At 35.5% G+C, this 22,226-nt stretch overlaps 1 protein-coding gene across 1 annotated transcript in view; it reads right to left on the bottom strand.

Moving 5' to 3' along the window:
- LOC121409729 (sperm receptor for egg jelly-like) overlaps nt 1-22,226 on the bottom strand; it is a 38,015-nt gene that overhangs the window by 5,307 nt on the left and 10,482 nt on the right. Inside the window, exons 5-17 of the mRNA XM_041601637.1 lie at nt 20,750-21,300; nt 20,033-20,263; nt 18,812-18,995; nt 18,308-18,460; nt 17,450-17,639; nt 15,550-15,791; nt 14,668-14,898; nt 12,353-12,498; nt 11,800-12,012; nt 11,217-11,342; nt 10,367-10,534; nt 9,298-9,549; nt 978-1,080 (exon numbers count right to left, since the gene is read on the bottom strand). Of these exons, the coding sequence (XP_041457571.1) occupies nt 978-1,080; nt 9,298-9,549; nt 10,367-10,534; nt 11,217-11,342; nt 11,800-12,012; nt 12,353-12,498; nt 14,668-14,898; nt 15,550-15,791; nt 17,450-17,639; nt 18,308-18,460; nt 18,812-18,995; nt 20,033-20,263; nt 20,750-21,300 (2,790 nt within the window). The remainder of the gene's footprint in view (nt 1-977; nt 1,081-9,297; nt 9,550-10,366; nt 10,535-11,216; nt 11,343-11,799; nt 12,013-12,352; nt 12,499-14,667; nt 14,899-15,549; nt 15,792-17,449; nt 17,640-18,307; nt 18,461-18,811; nt 18,996-20,032; nt 20,264-20,749; nt 21,301-22,226) is intronic.

The raw sequence follows: 22,226 nt of genomic DNA, 5'->3' as shown, positions 1-22,226 counted from the left end.
TTCTCCCAACGGGAATTAGAATAGAGAAATGATAAAAAAAGGCCAATAACACATTTTCAAACTACTAATTTTCTCCAAACAATATACAATCAACATAACTGATTAGTGGTTTTGTAAATTTCCCAACTTTTCCCATAGAAAACACACGCTCATTAATACAATACGATTTTCAAGTAACCCAAATATTTCACATGCGTAGATGAGAAGCATATATCGTAATAATAGAAAATTCATCTCGGCAAAAAATTTCCATGTTTACTTTTAGCAGGTGTTTGTGTATAATGGTGTTAGTTTGATGAATTTTAAGAAAACATTGGGTTTGCTCCCGGGGGGGCACTCAGTATATAATGCATAGTGGGTATGTGCCGCGGAGGGGACCCCCATTTTTACACTCAAATTTCCGTTCCAAGGCATAGCATTTTTGCCTCGTTGAGAAAAAGAACAAAGAAAGCCGCTCCAAGGCATAGCATTTTCTTCTTATCGAGAAAAAAGAAGAGAGAAATCCGCTCCAAAGCTTCGCATATTTTTCGTTACGCCGCTCCGATCGCGTTGAATGAGCTGCAATTTTGGTGAAAAGCGGCCGCAGAGCTCCACTGATCTAGAGATCAGTGCAGAGCTCCCGGCGGAGGCTGCGCTAGCTGCATCATGCACGCATGACCGTTATGCATACGCGCTCACACGCTGGCGATCCGTTCCAAGGACCCCCGTTTTCACAAACATTTGTCGTTCCGAAGCCCGTTTCGAGGACCCTCTTTCTTACGATAAGCCCGCTCCAAGGCCCCGTTTTTTGTCTCGCCCGCGGCACACCCCCACCACTTTTTTGGTCGAGTGCCCCCCCCCCCGGGGTTTGCTCTGACTGAATTCATGAAGTGTTCCCTAATACGATCCACTTCCATATGTTATTCTGAATGTAAATCCTCATCAGAGTGCCTGGAGTCAGTTTGGTTGGCATGACTGCAACGTTACTAATAACTTACAGTCTAGTACATGATCCCCCATCAGCTGAATCTCTACAATACTGGACCTGACAGAGTCACCGCCAGCTACCCAAGGGAAAGGGTTCCTACTCCATGCTGCCATCTGAAATAAAAACAGACCTTAGAATATCTTTTATTGTGTCCACATTTAAAAAGTAAGACAGATGCCAACTGAAATATTCATACCCATATACAGTGCATATCATAAAAAGGGACAGATTTGAAAATTTTTGTTTCAAATCATGATCTCTATATTTTAGTGTCAAAAAGTACTCTTGGGTCTTATCCTTCAAATGTAGTTAAAAAAAGTTTTGTTCATGCTTGAGTGAACACGGAATGTTTTTGTCTGGGGTTAAAAAGGAGGCTTGCGCCAAAATGGCATCAAATGATAAATATGATAAATCAGCAGACTTCCTCTTAATCTTTTCATTAACTTTGCCATAATTTTCGAATTATGCGGTCTACATTTATTTCCAAATCTACTTATTTGCTTGAATATTTCTGTTGTTCCTTTTTAATATGTTCTCTTTCAGCTTTGAATATTCCTTCTTTAGGCAAGAACAATTTTTTTAAACCGAAGTATGGGAGAGCGTGTTTTCTTTTTTTTTTCGAATCCTTTCATTGTGCTACAAAGGTTATGATGCCTTTGAACAATGGCATACTGATGGGTGGGGGCTTGGGGTGCTAACCCACCCCCCCCAAAAAAAAAAATGTAAAAAAAAATCATGACCGAGAAAAAAGGTGGAAAGATAAATAACAGAAAACATAGAAAGTGAAATATGATATCATTTTCTGAATATTATGTCAAAATCACAAATTTTGATATTTTAATGAAAAAGTGGAAATGTTTGCTTGCTCGCTTCACAACTTTTTAATACATTTTACCCGATCTGCGCTGTCTTACTCCTTCAAAATTGACTCAATACACCATTGCCATTGAAAGACATGAATCTTTTCCTGTTTGTCCTGTCAAGCACATAATTAAACTTGGTGAAGGATTCAATAACCCATAGGATTCATGTCTTTTAAAGGTACCATAACAGAATTTGTTTCACATAATAAAAGGATTTGAATAATTACAAATTCTCCCAATGAATAATGCAAATCTTCCTACTTGGGTTGAAAAAGGAAAAATTCAAAGGTAAAAGAAGTTTAAATGAAAAGCAAAAGAAGTCAGGTAAATAATTGAAATTTGACAGAAAATTATGGCAAAGGTAAAGAAAAGATTATTAAGAGAAAGTCTGCTGATTAGCCAAAAGTCTTATCGTCAAATTTCTCATTTCTGCCATTTTGGCGCAAGCCTCTTTTTGAACCCCTGACAAAAACGTCCCGTGTTCGCTCAAGCATGAACAAAAATTATTTTTAAAATGACATTTCAAAGATAAGATCTCAGAGCATCTATTAACATCAAAATATAGATATAATATTTTGAAACAAATTTTTTATAGACTTTTCAAAACTGTCCCGTTTTTTTTTATACGCACTGTATAAGACCATATTATAAGGTCTCCAATTGATAACATTCAAGAGTTGGCCAAAACAAGAAAAGATAAATACCATGTTTTCTACATTTGATTTTTAATCTCAATGATTAAAATATATTGTGCAACTCCTAAATCTATTTCATTTGAATGTGTGCTAGAGAAAATTATGAATTTTATCTTCAATTACTAAAAAGTGCTAAAAATGAATAACTTTTAAATACATGTTTTATAAGTGAGAGTGCACATAGTTGATTGATTTCAGATTTTTTTTCAACTTCATGCATTGGCGTAATTGTCTATCAACGCTGTGATAATCACTTCTTGCATTCCCCTCTCCCCGATGGATCTATGGGGTGATGTATGCTCAAGCTGTCATCTTTCAAAAATAAAATTGACAAAAGTGCAACAAGTATGCAACTTAGACTACACTTCATTGCATATGATATCTAAGAATGGTGCCGTGAAGATCAGCTAAAGATCTTACTCAAGAAATTTGTAGATCTATATTCGTTTACCTGAAGACATCCAGATGGGAATGTTCTATGAAGGTACATAAAGAGCCTAGTTAAACTCTCATCTTAAACTGATGGAGACTGACCGCACATATTGATAATATGAACCATGTACAAATGTGGCATTTACATTTTGCTCCCACTTATAGATTTGTTGAGCATTCTATTTTATTTAGTAATTCATGCCCGCCTCCCCACTCAAGTCTCCCTCTCTTGTTCCCTTTCATTCTCTTCTTTTCTCGGCCCTTTTCTTTATATTTTTTTTATTGTATTGTATTCATGTCTATAGGCATATCCCGCCCCAAGCCCTAGCGTTTAGGGTATATGCCTTCTTCTTTAAACTTAACATGTACATATTTATATTCTTCATAATAAACTGATTTTTGAATAAAATCTATGTTTATGAAAAATGTAGAAATTTGTGAAATGAAAGAAATGTTTATTTGAATTGAATATATATGCTGGCTGGAATCTATGGCAAATATGTGCAATAGCAAAAATCATTCAGTTTTAATAGGGTTCAGAAAGCAACAATTATTTGTTAAAACCATCATGGGTAAAGTAATCCACATGGAGTATACAGCTATCTAACGCTAATATCACATCTATCTTAAGAATTACATAAATCTTCACTGTGATACATAATTATTTGAGTAGAAGTTTGATCCTATCTAATGAATACACAACCATTTACTGTAAATGTAATGTGACCAAAATACTCAGGAAATCAATTAATCTTCATTATCAATATCAAATGCAAGAACATTCATACGGGATATGATCTCATAAGATGGAGAGGGCCATTCGCAAAAACTGCAATGTCACCAACTCGCTCATTTGGAGAAATAAATAATTTTGTATGAATAACATGATTAAAGTTGAAAACATTTTTGGTATGTTCCTATCTAATGAAGATAGCATGAAGAATATTTATCGCATCATGAGGAATCAGCAAATACATTAAGATCATTATCACTGTGACAGTATGACCCTTATCTTGTCGTCTTGTTAACATCATGGTGTATCTAATGAAGATAACATAAAGAGCAGTAAAATCCTCTGCACTTAAGAAATCAACAATATATTACATTAATAGTATGTGACCTCCGACTGCAGCATAACATGCAGGTACCCCAAATCCATCTACCATCCAAGTTTGGTTGAAAAGTGACTTACGGTTGCAGAGTTAGGTGTCATAAGAGAGCGTGCGTGTGTGTTTCAGATTTGTCAGATGTATATCAATCAGAAATGATTATTTACGTCTGGGACCGACCTTTAACGTCACCATCCGAAAGACGTGACCAGGGCTCGAACCTCGACCCTCTGCATCAATTTGTAACTTCCCCACAGCTTGGATTACAGGCGCACGCCACAACGCCCAGAGAGTCTTGCATGTAAACTTTAATGTTGACCTAAAAATGACCTTTGACCTTACCATGTGACCTCCGAATGCAGCATAACATGCAGGTACCCCAAATCCATCAACCATCCAAGTTTGGTTGAAAAGTGATTTACAGTTGCAGAGTTAGGTGTCATAAGAGAGTCTTGCATGTAAACTTAAAAGTTGACCTAAAAATGACCTTTGACCTTACCATGTGACCTCCGACTGCAGCATAACATGCAGGTACCCCAAATCCATCAACCATCCAAGTTTGGTTGAAAAGTGATTTACAGTTGCAGAGTTAGGTGTCATAAGAGAGTCTTGCATGTAAACTTAAAAGTTGACCTGAAAATGACCTTTGACCTTACCATGTGACCTCTGACTGCAGCATAACATGCAGGTCCCCCAAGTCCATCTATCATCCAAGTTTGGTTGAAAAGTGACTTACGGTTGCAAAGTTAGGTGTCATAAGAGAGTCTTGAATGTAAACTTTAATGTTGACCTGAAAATGACCTTTGACCTTACCATGTGACCTCTGACTGCAGCATAACATGCAAGTCCTGCAAGTCCATCTATCATCCAAGTTTGGTTAAAAAGTGACTTACGGTTACAGAGTTAGGTGTCATAAGAAAGTTTTGCATGTAAACTTTAATGTTGACCTGAAAATGACCTTTGACCTTACTATGTGACCTCCGCCCACACCAAACATAATAGGCTTCTTTGCTATACCATACTCAACCTTCATGCCAAATTTGAAGACGATCGGAGAAGAAATGCAGCTGATAGAGCGCTCACAAGGAAATCTCTGCGGCGGACGCGGCGGTGCGATGAGGCCAAAACCATAGTATCCTCCGAACTCTGTTCGGGGGATACAATTATGACCCTCATAAAGTGATGTTAACACTGTACGGTATGTTACTATCTAATGAAGAGTAGTAAAACTCGAAACTAAAAACCCATCAAATAGATTAAGCTTATTATTTCATCATAACAAAATTACCCTTATTAAGTAATAATACAATTATGGAGTATGTTAATATCTAATAAAGATAGCATAGAGCAGCACAGAATTAGTAACTAAAAACCCACCAAATACATTAAACTTATTATTTCATCATAATACAGGTTTTTACCAATAAATAATAATAAATGGGATTTGTAATGCGCCAAATCCACTCGGCAGAGTCCCAAGGCGCAGTGAAAGAAAGAAAGATAAAAGTACAAATATATTAGTAATAGATTAAATTATTACCATTATCAAGTCATGATACCATAAATGGAGTATGTTCTTATCTCATGAAGATAGCATGAAGCACAGTAGAATTGGAAACTAAAATCCCACCAAATACATTAAACCTATTATTGTACAAAATTATCATCCTTATTAAGTCATAATAAAATTACGGAGTATTTTTCTTTCTAATTAAGATAGCATAAAGAATAGAAGTAGAAACTAACAAGTGGAATGCCTCTGGCCGTCTCACCTGCATCAGCGGTTCAATATAGCAGCAGTGCTGACTTTGAATACTACTCTAACTCGCACAAGATGTTCAGTGATACATGGTTACTCTTATGTCCACTTTTTATGAACGAAACCAATAAACTTACAGAGATATGATGGTTATTCAACAAAAACCCCAACATGGCCAAAGTTCATTGACCTTACATGACCTTTGACCTTGATCATGTGACCTGAAACTCGCACAGGATGTTCAGTGATACTTGATTACTCTTATGTGTACAAGTTTCATGAATCAGATCCATAAACTTTCAAAGTTTTGATGGTAATTCAACAGAACACCCAATTCGGCCAAAGTTCATTGACCTTTGACCTTGGTCATGTGACCTGAAACGCGCACAGGATGTTCAGTGATATTTGATTACTCATATGTCCAAGTTTAATGAACTAGACTAATAAACTTTCAAAGTTATGATGGTAATTCAACAGATACCCCCGATTCGGCCAAAGTTCATTGACCCTAAATGACCTTTGACCTTACTCATGAGACCTGAAACTTGCACAAAATATTCAGTGATGCTTGATTACTATTATGTCCAAGTTTCATGAATCAGATCCATAAACTTTCAAAGTTATGATGGGAATTCAACAGATATCCCCAATTCGGCCAAAGTTCATTGACCCTAAATGACCTTTGACCTTGGTCATGTGACGTGAAACTCATGCAGGATGTTCAGTGATACTTGATTAACCTTATGTCCAAGTTTCATGAACTAGGTCCATATATTTTCTAAGTTATGATGACATTTCAAAAACTTAACCTCAGGTTAAGATTTCGATGTTGATTCCTCCAACATGGTCTAAGTTCATTGACCCTAAATGACCTTTGACCTTGGTCATGTGACATGAAACTCTAAGAGGATGTTCAGTAATACTTGATTAACCTTATGGCCAAGTTTCATGAACTAGGTCCATATACTTTCTAAGTTATGATGTCATTTCAAAAACTTAACCTCAGGTTAAGATTTGATGTTGACGCCGCCGCCGCCGCCGTCGGAAAAGCGGCGCCTATAGTCTCACTCTGCTTCGCAGGTGAGACAAAAACTCATCAAATACAATGAACCTATTATATCATAATAATGTTATCACTTTTATCAAATCATACAAATATGGAATAGGTTCCTATCTAATTAAGATAGCATAAACAGCAGGAGAGCTAGAACTTAAAACCCACCAAATACATTAACTTCCTTTTTCACCATAGCAATACCCTTATAAAGTCATAACATTGTAAATTATCTCCTTATCTAATGAAGATAGCATAAAGAATAGTAAAATTTGAAACTAAGAAACCCATCAAGTACATTAAACCTTTTATTCTATTTCATAAGAACGTTAAGTCATGATACAATTATGGATTATGTTCCTATCTAATGAAGATAGCATAAAGAACAGTAGAATAAGAAACTAAAAAACACGAAATATATTAAACTTGTTATTTCATAACAACATTATCCTTATCAAGTCATGATACAATTATCAAATATCCTTCCTCCCTAATGAAGATAGCACACAGAGCAGTAAAATTAGAATTCAAAATGCACCAAATACATTAAGCTTATTATTTCATCATAACAACATTATTACCCTTATTAAATCACGATATAACTATGGAGTATGTTCCTATCTAATGAAGATAGCATAAAGTCACCAAGTCACCAAGTACATTAATTATTTCATCTTAACAACATTATTATCCTCATCAAGTCATGATACAATTATCAAATATCCTTCCCATCTAATGAAGATAGCACATAAAGCAGTAAATTTGAAACTAAAAACCCACCATACATATATCATCCTTATTAAGTCATGATACAATTATGGAATAAGTTCCTATCTAATGAAGATAGCTTAAAGAGCAGTAGAATTAGAAACTAAAAACCCACCAAATACATTAAACTTATTATTTCATCTTAACAACAATATTACCCTTTAATCAGTCATGATACAATTATAGGGTATGTTCCTATCTAATGAAGATAGCATAAATAACAGGAGAGCTAAAAACTAAAAACCCACCAATTACATTAAACCTATTATTTTATCTAAATAACATTATTACTATTATCAATTCATGATACAATTACGCACTATATGGAGTATGTTCCCATCTAATGAAGATATAAATACAGAAAAGTAAAATTAGCAACTACAAAACAAAACAATCTTCATTGTCATGACTCCATTATTGAATAGTTTCTCTCAAATAAAAATACAATGAATATTAATGAGATGGGATCATGGGACCCACACACTTGTCCCAAAATATCAACAAATCTGCATTTTTTTTCATTGTAAGTATGAAAATTGATATGGAAATAAGCCCATGTTCCTCTTAAAAAAATTGGTGCCACAAATACCACCTTAGCATGAACAATACACCTCATCAAATCTGTATTATGACTATAAATATATTATGATTTCCATGAGTATGTTCCTTTCTAATGAAGATGCCACACATATAAGTATACATGGTGATTATTATCAAATGCATGAATTTTCATGATTCAACATATTAATAATTTCCTTTTTCCAGTAGGGAAAGGGTCTGATTGATTTTGAATTTTCTATTATTTGGTTGTTGTTTTTTTACATAGCTTATTGATGCAGAAATAAAGAAATGAGAGCTGAACAAAAACTTGAACAATTTTGTAACAGACCAAAAGACCAACAGACTTAACAAGGAAAGTAATCACTAGGTCTCTGCCGAACTTTGTTCAGGTGAGACAAAAATGATATACACACCTTCATCTGGATGTCAAAATGTTCTAGGGCATTCTATCATAGCAGTAATAACATGGACCGGTCAAACAAAATGGAATGCTCTCCAGAATGGAGGTAGTAAAGAACTAAGAAACATTGTTTGATGTCGGTGAACAGAGCAGCAGGTAGGAGGGCACCAGCCCCTACCAGGATCTAGCTAGGAATTCCGGCGGGTGATGCAAAACTGTTCTTTTTTAAATTATGTACTCGGTTGTATTTGTTAAGATCTCTTTTTTAAATTATGTACTTGGTTGTATTTGTTAAGATCTCTTTTTAAAAATTTGTTTATATTTGTTGTTTGTACATGAATACATGTATCCAAAGGAACTGTTGCTTGGCTAGTGCCACGAGCGTCTCTGGATGGTGTGTGGGTTTGATAAGATATCACAATTATTATCATTATTATTATTAACTGCTATATAAAAGTAGAAAATTATCATTATCACCACCATCAAAAATATCTTCTTCTTTTCAACTGGGTGTTGTGGCAGGTGCCTGTAATCCAAGCTATGTGGGGAAGTTACAGACTGATGCAGAGGTTTGAAGTCACGTCTTTCGGATGGTGACGTTAAAGGTCGGTCCCGGAAGTTTTAAATCATATCTGATTGATACACGTCTGACAAAACTCAAATACACACACACACTCGTGTAAGATTACCTTGATTCCGACAACTGAGTCGTGGACATGTTCCATACTGTGATGAATGTCGTCCTTTGAAGGCATTCTAAAGCTACCAGTGGTCTCTGATCCCCTGAAGGTTGTCTCAGCCAGTTTGTCCTTGCTGATACTCCCCACTGCTAAGCTCAGTGTAGGCGATGTTATGATGGTAGCTTCTTCACTGGGAATCTTGCCTGCAACTATAGCATCTTGGATGTCACTGGTCGTAGACATGGCAACTTCCATCAAATTCTGTAAGGGAAAATAATATTGGCATGAAACGGTAGCCTACATTTATGAAAAGCAAGAATACATTCAATGTTAACTATTGAAGCCACGACATAATTTGGTATTGTGGCAATATCAAAGTCTGCATTTTTATTATGTATACCAACTACAAATGGTGAGAATATTTATTTTTATTTATATAAGTCTTTTTTAGTAGGGGGGCTCCATCAGCAGTTGGCATACTTTTGTCCTTAGAAGCCCTACAACAAAAATACAAACATAACAAATATGGGTATAAAAGTGTACAATGTAAATTAAGACAAACAAACTGTAAAAAAGAGAACACTATGCCAAAATAAAAGACTAGATAAAGATTCGGATTGAGCATTTCTAAAAAAAAAGTGGAATGAATGCATTTGATAAAAATTTTAAGACCAAGGTATGTCTCACCCAGGATTTTTACTTCATAATTGATAATGATAATGTCAATTGAAAATATGTTCATGTATCATTATGAATATCTAAATTTCTTGTAATAAAGGAGATGTGTCATAAAGAATTCAATGCTTGAGATTAATAAAGTTAGTTTGAACTGAACCGCTTGTAGATAACAATGCCCCAAGCAATGACTGTATGAAACTATTTACAATGATGTCATCTATAAACATCAAATAAAAAGAATTTGGCAAAGATCAGATAATTAATGGAAGATTCAACAATGTTTTTCCATATTTTTATGATGAATGTATAGAAAAGGTTCACTACAGAGGATTTATCTTCAAATCCCTCGAAGTCACAGGATCAATAAAAAGAAATTAAGGCCTCATCTCAAAGGCATTACCTTATAATGGTCTTCTTGTAGGTAATCCTCTGCAGAAATTAAGATGTTTGACAGCCCCTCAATCAGAATTCTACCAGCAGACTCAATATTTTCTTGAGCTTGGGTGCAAGATCCAGATTTTGAATTCAGGAATGATGTCATTTCAGTAAGAACATTTACAGCTTCCATCTAGTTTGGGAGAGAGGTTCAAACATGACTTTAATGAGAGACGTTAAACTTCTAGGCTCATATTAAATGTAAACCATAATTTTATATAGAATGTACATTGCCAACTCAAGTGGAAATGATTTTAATCCTCTTGCGAAAAGTTGTCAAAAAATTATTTTGTTTTGGAGTGAAAAACAAATAATGGCCCATATTCTGATGTCAGGTTTAACTTTGACTATGGTCAAACTCTGTGCTAAATTATGGGATGCAATGCATATCAAAATTGTGTACATTCCATGTTTCCCGATGCTTAGTGTGCCCTTTTCTGATTCTGAAATGTAAAATCTTATTTGACTTTCCAAGACAATTAAGTATAATGCGAGAGTCAAAGGAGCTGATATATTGAACCTTAACTGTTAACGATTAATGCCACGATTGGCTATCCATACTTAAACCCCAAATTTAGACCAGAGTTTGAACTGAACCAAACTTCAGAATAGTATACAATACATTCCATTGAATTTTTGCTAACATTAGCTCAATCACGATTAATGTTGAATAAAGAAGCCAAAACCTAGCATTCTACAGATGTGTGAAATAATTTTTTTTTAGTCCCGGGTAAGACCCAGTCTAATTTAATCAGATGGCATTATCATTTTCAATTATTTCATTCTATCTAAATGATTATATCATCTCTATTTACCTGCACATCAGTTAAAATTTCTTGATTGTTTCGAGTAATACAAGCAAGAGCAGCAGAGTTCTGTAGCAGAGAGGTCATTGATTCTATTGGCATTGCAGCAATAATGTCGATGAAAGAAGAACGAATCTGTGAAAAGGAATAAGGAGGCTGTACTCATAAGGGGGTATTATACACAACTTGATACCAAAGTGGACAAAATATAGCTATAAGCCACCGATTGATGTTAGTGTCAACATTGCTATTGAGGTTGGCAGTGATCTAGATCATTTCAAACTAGATCATGAATGACCACACAAGTATATGGCTGCGAGAAGTATCTGTAGCAAACCTGAAAATGGTGGACACAGGGGGTGGGGGTCAAAAGAGCTGAGACCCTTTACGGTTTGGTGATATGTTCTAGAATCATATATTATTCATAGCAATGGGTTCACACTTGAACCTCATATACACACATTCTTCTGAAGTAGAAAGATGAGAGATGGGCTGGACGGATGACCAGCACTGGTCAACAGAAAATGGACTACAAATGGACGGAATTTGGATTTCTTTTGCACGAAATGATTAATTTTTTTTGCATCCATACCTCTGCTCTGCTCCCTCTTCCCTCTTCATCCTCACTAGTAGCAACCTCTTCTCCAATGACATTAAGAATTGATCCGAGAACATGGATGACCTGTGCAGCTCGTCCAATGTCTCCTACGGCTAATAATGCGTTCACACTGGATTCAACAGACAACCTCATCTCCAGGTATTCCTGTTCAGTTGGAGGTTGGGAAAGTGTGGTCGGAGGATAAACCTGGAATTTCAAAGACAAATTGGTGAGTAAAAAAAAAAAGAAGCTTTCTCAACTTGCTTTATGACTTTGTAGAGTGAAAGCAGGGGTGGATCCAGGATTGACGAATGGGGATTGGGCAATAGCATAAAAACACTTATTGCCCCACTCCCACCTCATCCATTCAAAAAATACCAACCCAAGGTTACCCCCTTATGTGTTAATCACTTCCCACTTCCGTCACTCATTCATATATTCTATAAAGATATTTTTACAAAATAAAAATAGGTGATGGAACTGAACAGTATACGCTCTGGCCATGTATATAAATGGAATTTTCAAAGACAGAGTAACATACACTCACATTTGCGGTAACAAATATTGTTGTACTAGCCCCGTAGCAATCTTGAGCAATGATTTGTAGCAGTACAGTGTAATCATAAGAACTATCTCCAACTGGAAGATATATATCATCTATGAGCCCCTTGCTCCCTTCATACAGAAGAAAACCTGTAGAGTAATTCATATATTATGCAAGTATCAGAAAAAAAAATCACCAAATATTATTATATTTAAAATGTCTTGATATATACCAAATATTAAATTACATTTTCTTACTGCAATTAACAATAAAGATTGAGCGGTATCTGATATTCTAACTGTGTAACATCCTCAGAAAAAAAGGTGAACAGAAAATGGAATTCAGTTCATGATTACCTGCATCCATAGACACATTCCATTATACATTTTCCCATGCTCTCAGATATGTTAGACAGATATACCACAACAAGGTTTATTTTGGATAATAGGGTATCCTAGATAACTTCCTTATACTACTATATATACAAATTGTGCAGATGAATATTGATTTTCTTACTTATTTTCTTTAAAATTCATTTGATATTTTGTTTTGCGAATGTAAAAGGAGTCATACACCCCCTCTCTCAAAAGTGTGATGAGTGGATAATCATAACAAGTGGAGCACCTCTGGCAGTCTCACCTGCATTACGCAATTCAATATAGCCGCAGTGAAAATGACTATTGAATAATTCATCAAAAAAAAAAAAACACCATACATACGATAGGCAATCAGTGAAACTTAAATACTCTTAGGTCCAAGTTTCATGAACTAGATCCAAAAACTTTCAAAGTTATGATGGCAATTCAACAAATAACGCCAAAATGGCGAAAGTTCATTGACCTTAAATGACCTTTGACCTTGGTCATGTGACTAAAAAACTCACGTAAGATGTTCACTGATACTTGATTACTGTTATGTCCAAGTTTCATGAGCTAGATCCATAAAATTTCAAAGTTATGATGACAATTCAAAAGATACCCCCAACTTGGCCAATATTCATTGACCCTAAATGACCTTTGACCTTAGTCATGTGACTTGGGACTCGGGCAGGATGATCAGTATTACTTGATTAAACTTATGTCCAAGTTTCATGAACTACCTAGGACCATATACACTTTGTAAGTTATGATGACATTTCAAAAACTTAACCTTAGGTTAAAATTTCAATGTGGATGCCGCTGCTGTCGCCATCGCCAACATCGAGAAAAAAGCAGTGCCTTTAGTCTCGCTCTGCTATGCGGGCAGGAAAAAACAGATATGAATAATGAACGAGTGGAATGCCTCTGGCTGTCTCACCTGCAGCACACGGTTTAATATAGCAGCAGTGCTGACTTTGAAAACTACTCTAACTCGCACAAGATGTTCAGTGATACATGGTTACTCTTATGTCCAATTTTTATGAACTAGACCAATAAACTTACAGAGATACGATGGTTATTCAACAAAAAACCCCAACATGGCCAAAGTTTATTGACCTTACATGACCTTGATCATGTGACCTGAAACTCGAACAGGATGTTCAGTGATACTTGATTACTCTTATGTCCAATTTTCATGAATCAGATCCATAAACTTTAAAAGTTATGATGGTAATTTAACAGATATACCTAATTTGGCCAAAGTTCATTGACCCTAAATGACCTTTGACCTTGGTCATGTGACATAAAACTCATGCAGGATGTTCAGTGATACTTGATTACTCCAATGTCCAAGTTCAACGAACTAGACCAATAAACTTTCAAAGTTATGATGGTAATTCAACAGATACCCCCATTCGGCCAAAGTTCATTGACCCTAAATGACCTTTGACCTTAATCATGAGACCTGAAACTTGCACAAAATGTTCAGTGATCCTTGATTACTATTATGTTCAAGTTTCATGAATCAGATCCATAAACTTTCAAAGTTATGATGGGAATTCAACAGATACCCCCAATTTGGCCAAAGTTCATTGACCCTAAATGACCTTTGAACTTGGTCATGTGACATAAAACTCATGCAGGATGTTTAGTGATACTTGATTAACCTTATGTCCAAGTTTCATGAACTAGGTCCATATATTTTTTAAGTTATGATGACATTTAAAAAACTTAACCTTGGGTTAAGATTTGATGTTGATGCCGCCGCTGCCGTCGGAAAAGCGGCGCCTATAAGTCTCACTCTACTATGCAGGTGAGACAAAACACACAATGCATTAGAGAAATAATCACATTACCAAATTACAAAGTCACTGATTTAGAATTCTTTCAAACAATAGCATTGAGCAAAGTGAATACATCAATTTTGAATTAAAAAATGAAGGAAATGTGGTCATTTACCTTCTCCTCTGCCCACAAATTCTCCATTCGCAAAATCCACACGGTTGAATGAAACAATTCGATATGTCAAGGGTTTATCCACACTGATGAAACCAAACGATATCACAGTGAAATCAGTTTGGAGGGCATGTCCTTCTCTGGGTGTCACAACAAAACAGCCTAGTGCAGGTGGAGCATTCAAGTTGACAATGAACTCAGCGTAGCCTTCAGAATCAAAGGTAGACTGAAAGCCTGAAAATTGAAAATAATAATTTCTGATTAAACAATATACTGCATATAGAAAAACCTCTTGTGAGATTCATACCGTTATTTAAAATAATGTTTAGAATGAATCAAACATAAAATGCTGCATTGTGATTGGATCATCAAAGTATTTACATTTCAAATTGCCTTCTGTGAGAAACGGTCATCCAGTTGACTCCTGAGTGACCACTGTGGTAAAAGGTCAGCCAAGCGTTTCCTGGGTGACCAATACTGTTACAGGCTTCCTTGATGCCCATTGCTGAAAAAGGTAAACTAAGCATTTCCTGGGTGACCATTACTGTAACAGGTCAACTAAGCATTTCATTGGAACCATTACTGTAACAGGTCAACTAAGCATTTCATTGGTGACCATTACTTTAACAGGTCAACTAAGCATTTTTTTGGGGACCAATACTGTAACAGGTTAACTGGATGCCTTTTGGGTGAATATTACTCTAAAAGGGCATCTTGGCCGATTCATGGTTGAATATTAATACACAAGGTCACCAGCATGAATCCTAGGTGACCATTCCTGTAAAATTTCATGTAAGGTGACTCCTGGGTGAGTACAAGATAAAGTCTCACTCTAGATATGTCAAGGGTAGTAGTCAATTGCACAGGTGACTACCTGTAACTTACCTGTAACTCGTAAAGCAATGCCAGTGCTTTCAGAAAAGGAATCAAAGGTATGAGGTTTGATGACCAGGTAGGGTTGGTCAAGACCTGTTGTAGTATTGGTAGATAAGTCACTGAAAACTGTGCTGCCATCTGATTCAACACTCCATTGGAAAGACACGTCTTCACTGTTACAGTTGCTGCATGAGGCATGCAGGACAAGACGCTCGACTGTTGATAAGTACGTGTTGCAATTACTGATGCATCTGTAAATGAGGACAAGAAACGGTTACGTCTAATATGACACCATTCTTCTTCATTCAGTCTGTAATTTTAATGTTGTTTCATTCTCGCATGTAGTGTCATTAGTGTGGGAGCTACTTTGACCTATGACACAAGCTAAGCACTTCATTTAGAGAATTCGTCGCACGCACCACGAACCGTCCTCTCTGCGCAGATACAGTGCGCTATCGCGCCTCGCGATTTCACCACGAACCGTCCTGTGTTACGATGCCCACTGTGGCGTAAATAATTCACTTCAAGAAAATGTAAAGATACGGGATGAAACTTAATTTGGAACCTGAACTTTTAAACGAATACACCGGTGAACAATTTGCTCTCCTTGTAGGTGCACTTATTGGAGGTTTTAAAAAAGTTTTTCTTTCATGCGTTTTCTGCAAAACTAACTTTCGCATCAAAGTGCGCAGAGAGGACGGTTCGTGCTGCATGCAACGAATTGATATCAAAATTCATTTTATTCATATATTAAGAATATTTAATACATGACTTAAATTAGAACCATTCAAACTGAATCATTTTGTCTTTTTAGATGATGTTCACAGCTGATATATGGACTAGGCAAAGACAAAAAAAGTTAATAAGTACATCTATTCATTAAAAAATGTTTATTAGTGAAAGACAACCAAAACTTAATTTCTCACACTGTTATCATGATAAATCAATTATTTTGGGAGTTTATATAGTAAAAGAAATAATATTCCTTACTTTCATTATTAATAGCAGGAAAAAAATCTCCCTTATATGAAGATTATTTCTTGGGTGACCAACACACAGTCCCCAACATTCTTAATTGATTCGCCCAAGCAGCCAGCAATTGCTCAGATAAAATCAAAATTAATTTATCCATCTTGATGCAATACATGCATTGGCCACAAAATAGTACTATCCTCCACTGAGAAAATTATTGCCCAACATCCTATCATTTTTTAAATACAACACTGTTTTTGTTATTAAAAAAAGTTTATTTCATTTTCGGAAAAGCAAACCTTATTTCATTTTCGTACTAACGAACCCTTTTTTCATTTCAGACTAACGAACCTTACTTCGTTTTTGGATTAACAACCTTCGGAATTACAAACCAAATTTCATTTTTGGACTAATGAACCTTCAGAATCAGAAACCTTATTTTGTTCTCAGACTAATGAACCTTATATCCTTTACGGACTAACAATCCTTCAGAGTATTCAAATCTTGGGAATAATGAACGTCATCCAGGGTAGCTTTCCAAAGAAATAAGCCCCAAAAGTTTGGTCTTTCTAATGTTTTAATGACTTATGAATTACATGGTAATTCCATATCTTTACAAGAGTTTGTGATCAGTGCAATTTTTTTTCAAACATGACTCAACAAGGTTCATTGAAAAATATCACCTTAATAGCTTTAATTAGTTATGACATAATAAATTATTCCACATTGTGCTACATTTGTGAACACGCAATTCATATCGACTATCAAATAGAAAAAAATTGCCAATTTGAGGACCATGATGGAATCTTTAGATGGGACCTCCCATATTACTTCTCACTATCCTGTGTTTAATTAAAATTGAATTATTAGAACTGAATTTTATTGACTTCACAAAGAGTTTTGCCCAGTACGTAATTTAACATCTTCAGTAGACTACCTGATTTGTACGTCTGGTAATCGCCCCGACTTCAAATGGATTCTTTGTTTTGTTAGCCCAGATACTCTTCCCTCTTTCAAAACATTGAGCCAGAAATCCATTGTCACATCAGCATTAAGCTTGTTGGCCATTACAACCAATGTTGATGAGGTTGAGTGCATTAGTATTTCACCTTCAAAACATGCATCATCTATGGGAAGCAAAAGAAAATGATTAAAAAAAACACACCACCAGTTATGAGATAGAATTTCAGGTACAATTAGTCAAATTTTAATTGCAAATTTTGTTTTTGCTGTGGATTTGTATTCATTTATTCTCTAAACATACTGCTTTTCATTGAACATCACATTCAAATATGTTGTTTAGTAAAATGATAATTTTTTTTGGGGGGGAGGGGCAGATTTGGGGTTGGGAAGGCCCGTTTTTATTTTCATTTTGTTATCAAATTTACTTATTTTATAGACAATGAGAATGCTTAATTGAATATGAACTTATATTAAGCTCTTCCTAAGACAAGTGGATATGGGTGCACTTTTTATATTAAGTTTGGCTACAAATTGATAAACTAATACCAGTCACACGCACGTTGTGCTTACCAAACTGTGTGTGTGGTATTACTTATTCAGCGCAAACAAACAAAAATACCAAAATAAGTACTAGGTAAATAACAACTAACATACTATTATGTATGTATTATGTATTAACATACATGCAATTATGTTAATATAATCTATGTTATTTATGTATGCCCTGCTTGTTACTCAGATATGTCCTGGGCGCTCCTTTCTTCTGTTTGTATACATTTTATTCCTTTGTTTGAACGATTTGAATGTTAATAAAGTGATGAATTACTACTACCTATATGTTGCATTGCTTCATCCATAGACACGTACATGGTTTCACCATCAACCATTAAACAATACCACACAAAGGTCAGATCACTGGATGACCCATCAGTCACATCAGGGTCATATGAAGTTGATCCATTCACTACCAAACTGGACGATACACCTATTAAGTTCAAATAAAAAATAATAAACATTTGATGTGAATCAATTATTGGCTTTTAAAAGGCAATTTACAGAGTGCATCTACATCACTATTGGACACAATCACTGCTTCATGCATAGATGTATTGCACCATCTCCACTCCCTGGGGAGCATTCAAGCCAGGCTCCCTTTCTCAAGTGCACACACGCTATTGAGTTTGCATTAAAATTGAACCCCTTTGTTTGCTACATAGATCGAGAAGACAATACAGCAAAAGCACATGTTGGTGTACGATGTTTGATGAAATTTGAAATGGTCTTTGAAATTTTTCATTTATTCCATTCACAAGAATACAAAAGAAAAGAGAAATACCATGTGACCTTGAGGCTCCACCATTGATAACTGCTACTAACGAGGATGGCTGGATTTCCAATCGAGTGGCGATATGTTCTTCAACAATGATTTCCTCTGATGCCTTTTTACGTGTTTCAGCTTTCAGATTTAAACTATGAGTACCATAAGGCAGAATTCCCCCTGGAATCGTCACTTGATGTGTCTGATGAGTGAGTATAGAGTATTTCTCAAATCATTTAAAAGGGTTGTAAATATGTTAAAATACAGAACAGATTGACTGCAAACTTACCTCATTGGCTTGATGTAGTGAATTTCAAGGCACATATTAACTGTCCATGGCTTTGAAGAATTGATGACTATTTTCTCCCCGAAATGTTAAAAATAATCCCTGTAAGCAAAATAGCCCCCTGTAGATTACCCTTTGGTTCATGCCAAAAGTAATTCGGAAGGACAAAATCAGGAAAAAAATGGCTCCTATACAAAAACATTGATAAATCAAGTGGGTATTGTGTGAAAACTGGGAGAAAAACCAAAATTTAAAGACAAGAGAACCATACATGGATGTACAAAAACAATACACATAATTCTACTAAAACTGGTGTTTTATATACCTGCCCTACCATGATGTGGTAAAACAGTTTCTGATGACTAAACAGTGTGTCTTTAACTTTCCATTGAAAAACAATGTGTACATGAGCATTGGACAAAAGTTGAGGAAGTACTTTGCTCCACAACATTTTTCCTGATCCATTGCCACAATGTGTCATTAACATGACAATTCAGTTCCTTACACATATAAAATTCATCTTTTATGTTTTTTTTCTTCTACAAAATGAATGTGTGTGAAGTCTCATGAACATTGTGCAAAAACTGAGAGCATTTTGCTTTGCAACATTTTTCCACCTCAATTTATTACAAGATATCATTATCGTGCCAAAGGAGTACCCTACACATTTGAAAATGTATCTTGCATGTTTTCACTCCAAAACCAATGTGTGTCAAGTCACCATTGAGCAAAAATTGAGCAAGTAGTTTTCTCCTCAAGATTTTTCTCTAACATATTTTTCAATAATATGACAATACTGGTATAGCAATGCAATTCCCAAGACTTAAGAAAAATTGTCTTTCAAAATCCCCAAGATTTGCAACATACCAATGGACAGACTGCCAGACCAACCGACCTTGATTCTAGACACACCTCCAAAGTTTGTTTGGCGCCCGACATTGATATGTACTTACATGTGTGATCCTTTCAAAAACAGTAACTATGGCACCGTCAACATCTGATGTGACTATCCACCACTTCAAATGAGTGCTCATGGGTTCAATGCACCGTTCATCAATCTCCATATGGGCCATGACATGAATATTGAAAGCCTTGAAGTGTACACCAGGATACAGACTATTACACATCTCTTTGGCCTCCACGGTCAGACTGCTGATACATGATTGCTTGACTGTCACATTCACCTGCACAGATAAAATTATAATCAGATTTATAAGCATTGAAGATATTTTGAATCTAAGGGTTTTCCTAACATATGGTCTTAAGGCAGACAAGAAAGACAATTACACTAGAAACAACTGTTCAGGAAACATGGACATTAGATGAACAGAACAATTTGGAAAAGAAAACGTAAGATTTTCATGTTGTGATTCATCAGTTACAAATCTATGACCCCAAGATGTCATATACCACTTCACATTCCACAATCTTGGTAGAAATTCTTTTATTTCACTGATTAGTCATCTATATGTATTTTAATCATTGTAGAACAAATTCTTATAGGACTGTCACCAAAGGGCAGTTCATGAAAGGTGTCAGCATTGACTATATTAACAGCTTGGATAGTTTCAGTAAAATCCTTTGTTTTGATGGCCTGAAAAGCTATGGTCTCTAAAAATCAAAATTCTCTTTTTGGTGAAACATCGAAGTCTGCAATATTGTATACAAACCTTTGCAGCCAAAGTATGGAATACCCAAGAAGAAACTTCATAAGTGCCGAGCGAGGAATATCTGTGACTGAGAAAACTAGCAAAATATCCATCCATGCTAGACACACTTTCTGTCAAGGCACTGGGGACGTCACTCAGAGACCACGATCTTGGGTTGGTAGTCAAGCAGGAGTCGGCAGAGTGCTCAAAGCAGAAGGTATAACTTGAATGCTCGACGATGCTGTCTGTCAGAAGGGCGCACCACATTACTTGATTTGTAAAGACATGAGTTGGACAGAGTATATGGGTGGTGGGAAGTACCGTTGCATTTGCCGTGGTTGTAAGGTTGTAAGTCTTTCCAATGGCAGTTGCATCAATGGTGAAAACTGAAGGTATGGTTAGAGAGAGAAGCACTGCATCTTCAGAATAGACGGTATACTCAAAAGAGACACCTGACAGAAGGTCTGTGATGGACCAAATGATCTGAGATGAAATCGGTTGAAAGGAGCCAAAAATAGATGCAATAACAAGGATGGTGTCGTTGACCTGAAACATGTGATCAATGCTTGACTCTGCAGATATGGAAAGATCAACAAAGGGAGATACATGTAGAGTTGAGACTGAGATTTTTTTTTCCTGTTCACAAAATACAAAAAAAAAATGCAATCAAAGTGACAATACATCGTCACAACATCATAAAGTTCAATGTCAGTCAAAATAATATGAATAGAAGATAGGATACTATCTGAGATGAACTCAAATAAATTTTGCTGATAAAGTAAGTTAAATGGAGTGCCTTGCCAAGAATAAGTCATGCTTAGTATGTAACTGTTGAAAGCACATGAGGAATTGACAAATACTGTTTCCTGTTCAATATATGGCAGTATGAAAGTTATTCATTGAAAATATAGTTAACTGGCTTAGAAGTAAGATTTTAACACAAGACAATGATGGACATCACGGAAAAGGGGTAAAAAATTAACAGTTTCTTAATTGTGACCACAATCAGATTTACAGTACATTATTTTATCATTGTAATTCCTTCTGTTTTTCCAAATTTAATATCACTAACGTCCCCATTAAACGGAGATTTACAACTTTTTTCATAATTGAATCACATTTATAATTAACAAATAGCACATTTTTGCATAGCTTAGATCCTCCCATTGCTGGAGTATGCAGTATACAAAATATACATCTCTAAAAATGAGTGACTAAGTAGAATTTGAAGAAATATTCATTTCAAAGAGCAAAATCATGTTTTCCATCAAGCTTATTTTTGCCATTTTAAATGACATCCTAGTCAAGGAAAATGACAAAAGAATCAAAGCACAGTTTGTTTACTTGCATTTCTACTCTTGTCAGCAACAGATTAAATTAGATAAAGTATTAGTCAAGGTTTTATGAAAATCCATGAAATAGCAGAGTTATGATTTTTAAAGTTTGAAATTTGTGATGTCATATACGCATGTTATATAAGTTAAATAAATTTTATAAT

This window comes from Lytechinus variegatus, chromosome 2 (assembly GCF_018143015.1).
Source record: "Lytechinus variegatus isolate NC3 chromosome 2, Lvar_3.0, whole genome shotgun sequence".
NCBI classification, from domain to species: Eukaryota; Metazoa; Echinodermata; class Echinoidea; order Temnopleuroida; family Toxopneustidae; genus Lytechinus; species Lytechinus variegatus.
Note: the sequence above shows the minus strand (reverse complement) of the source record. Positions and strands in the feature narration are given on the sequence as shown.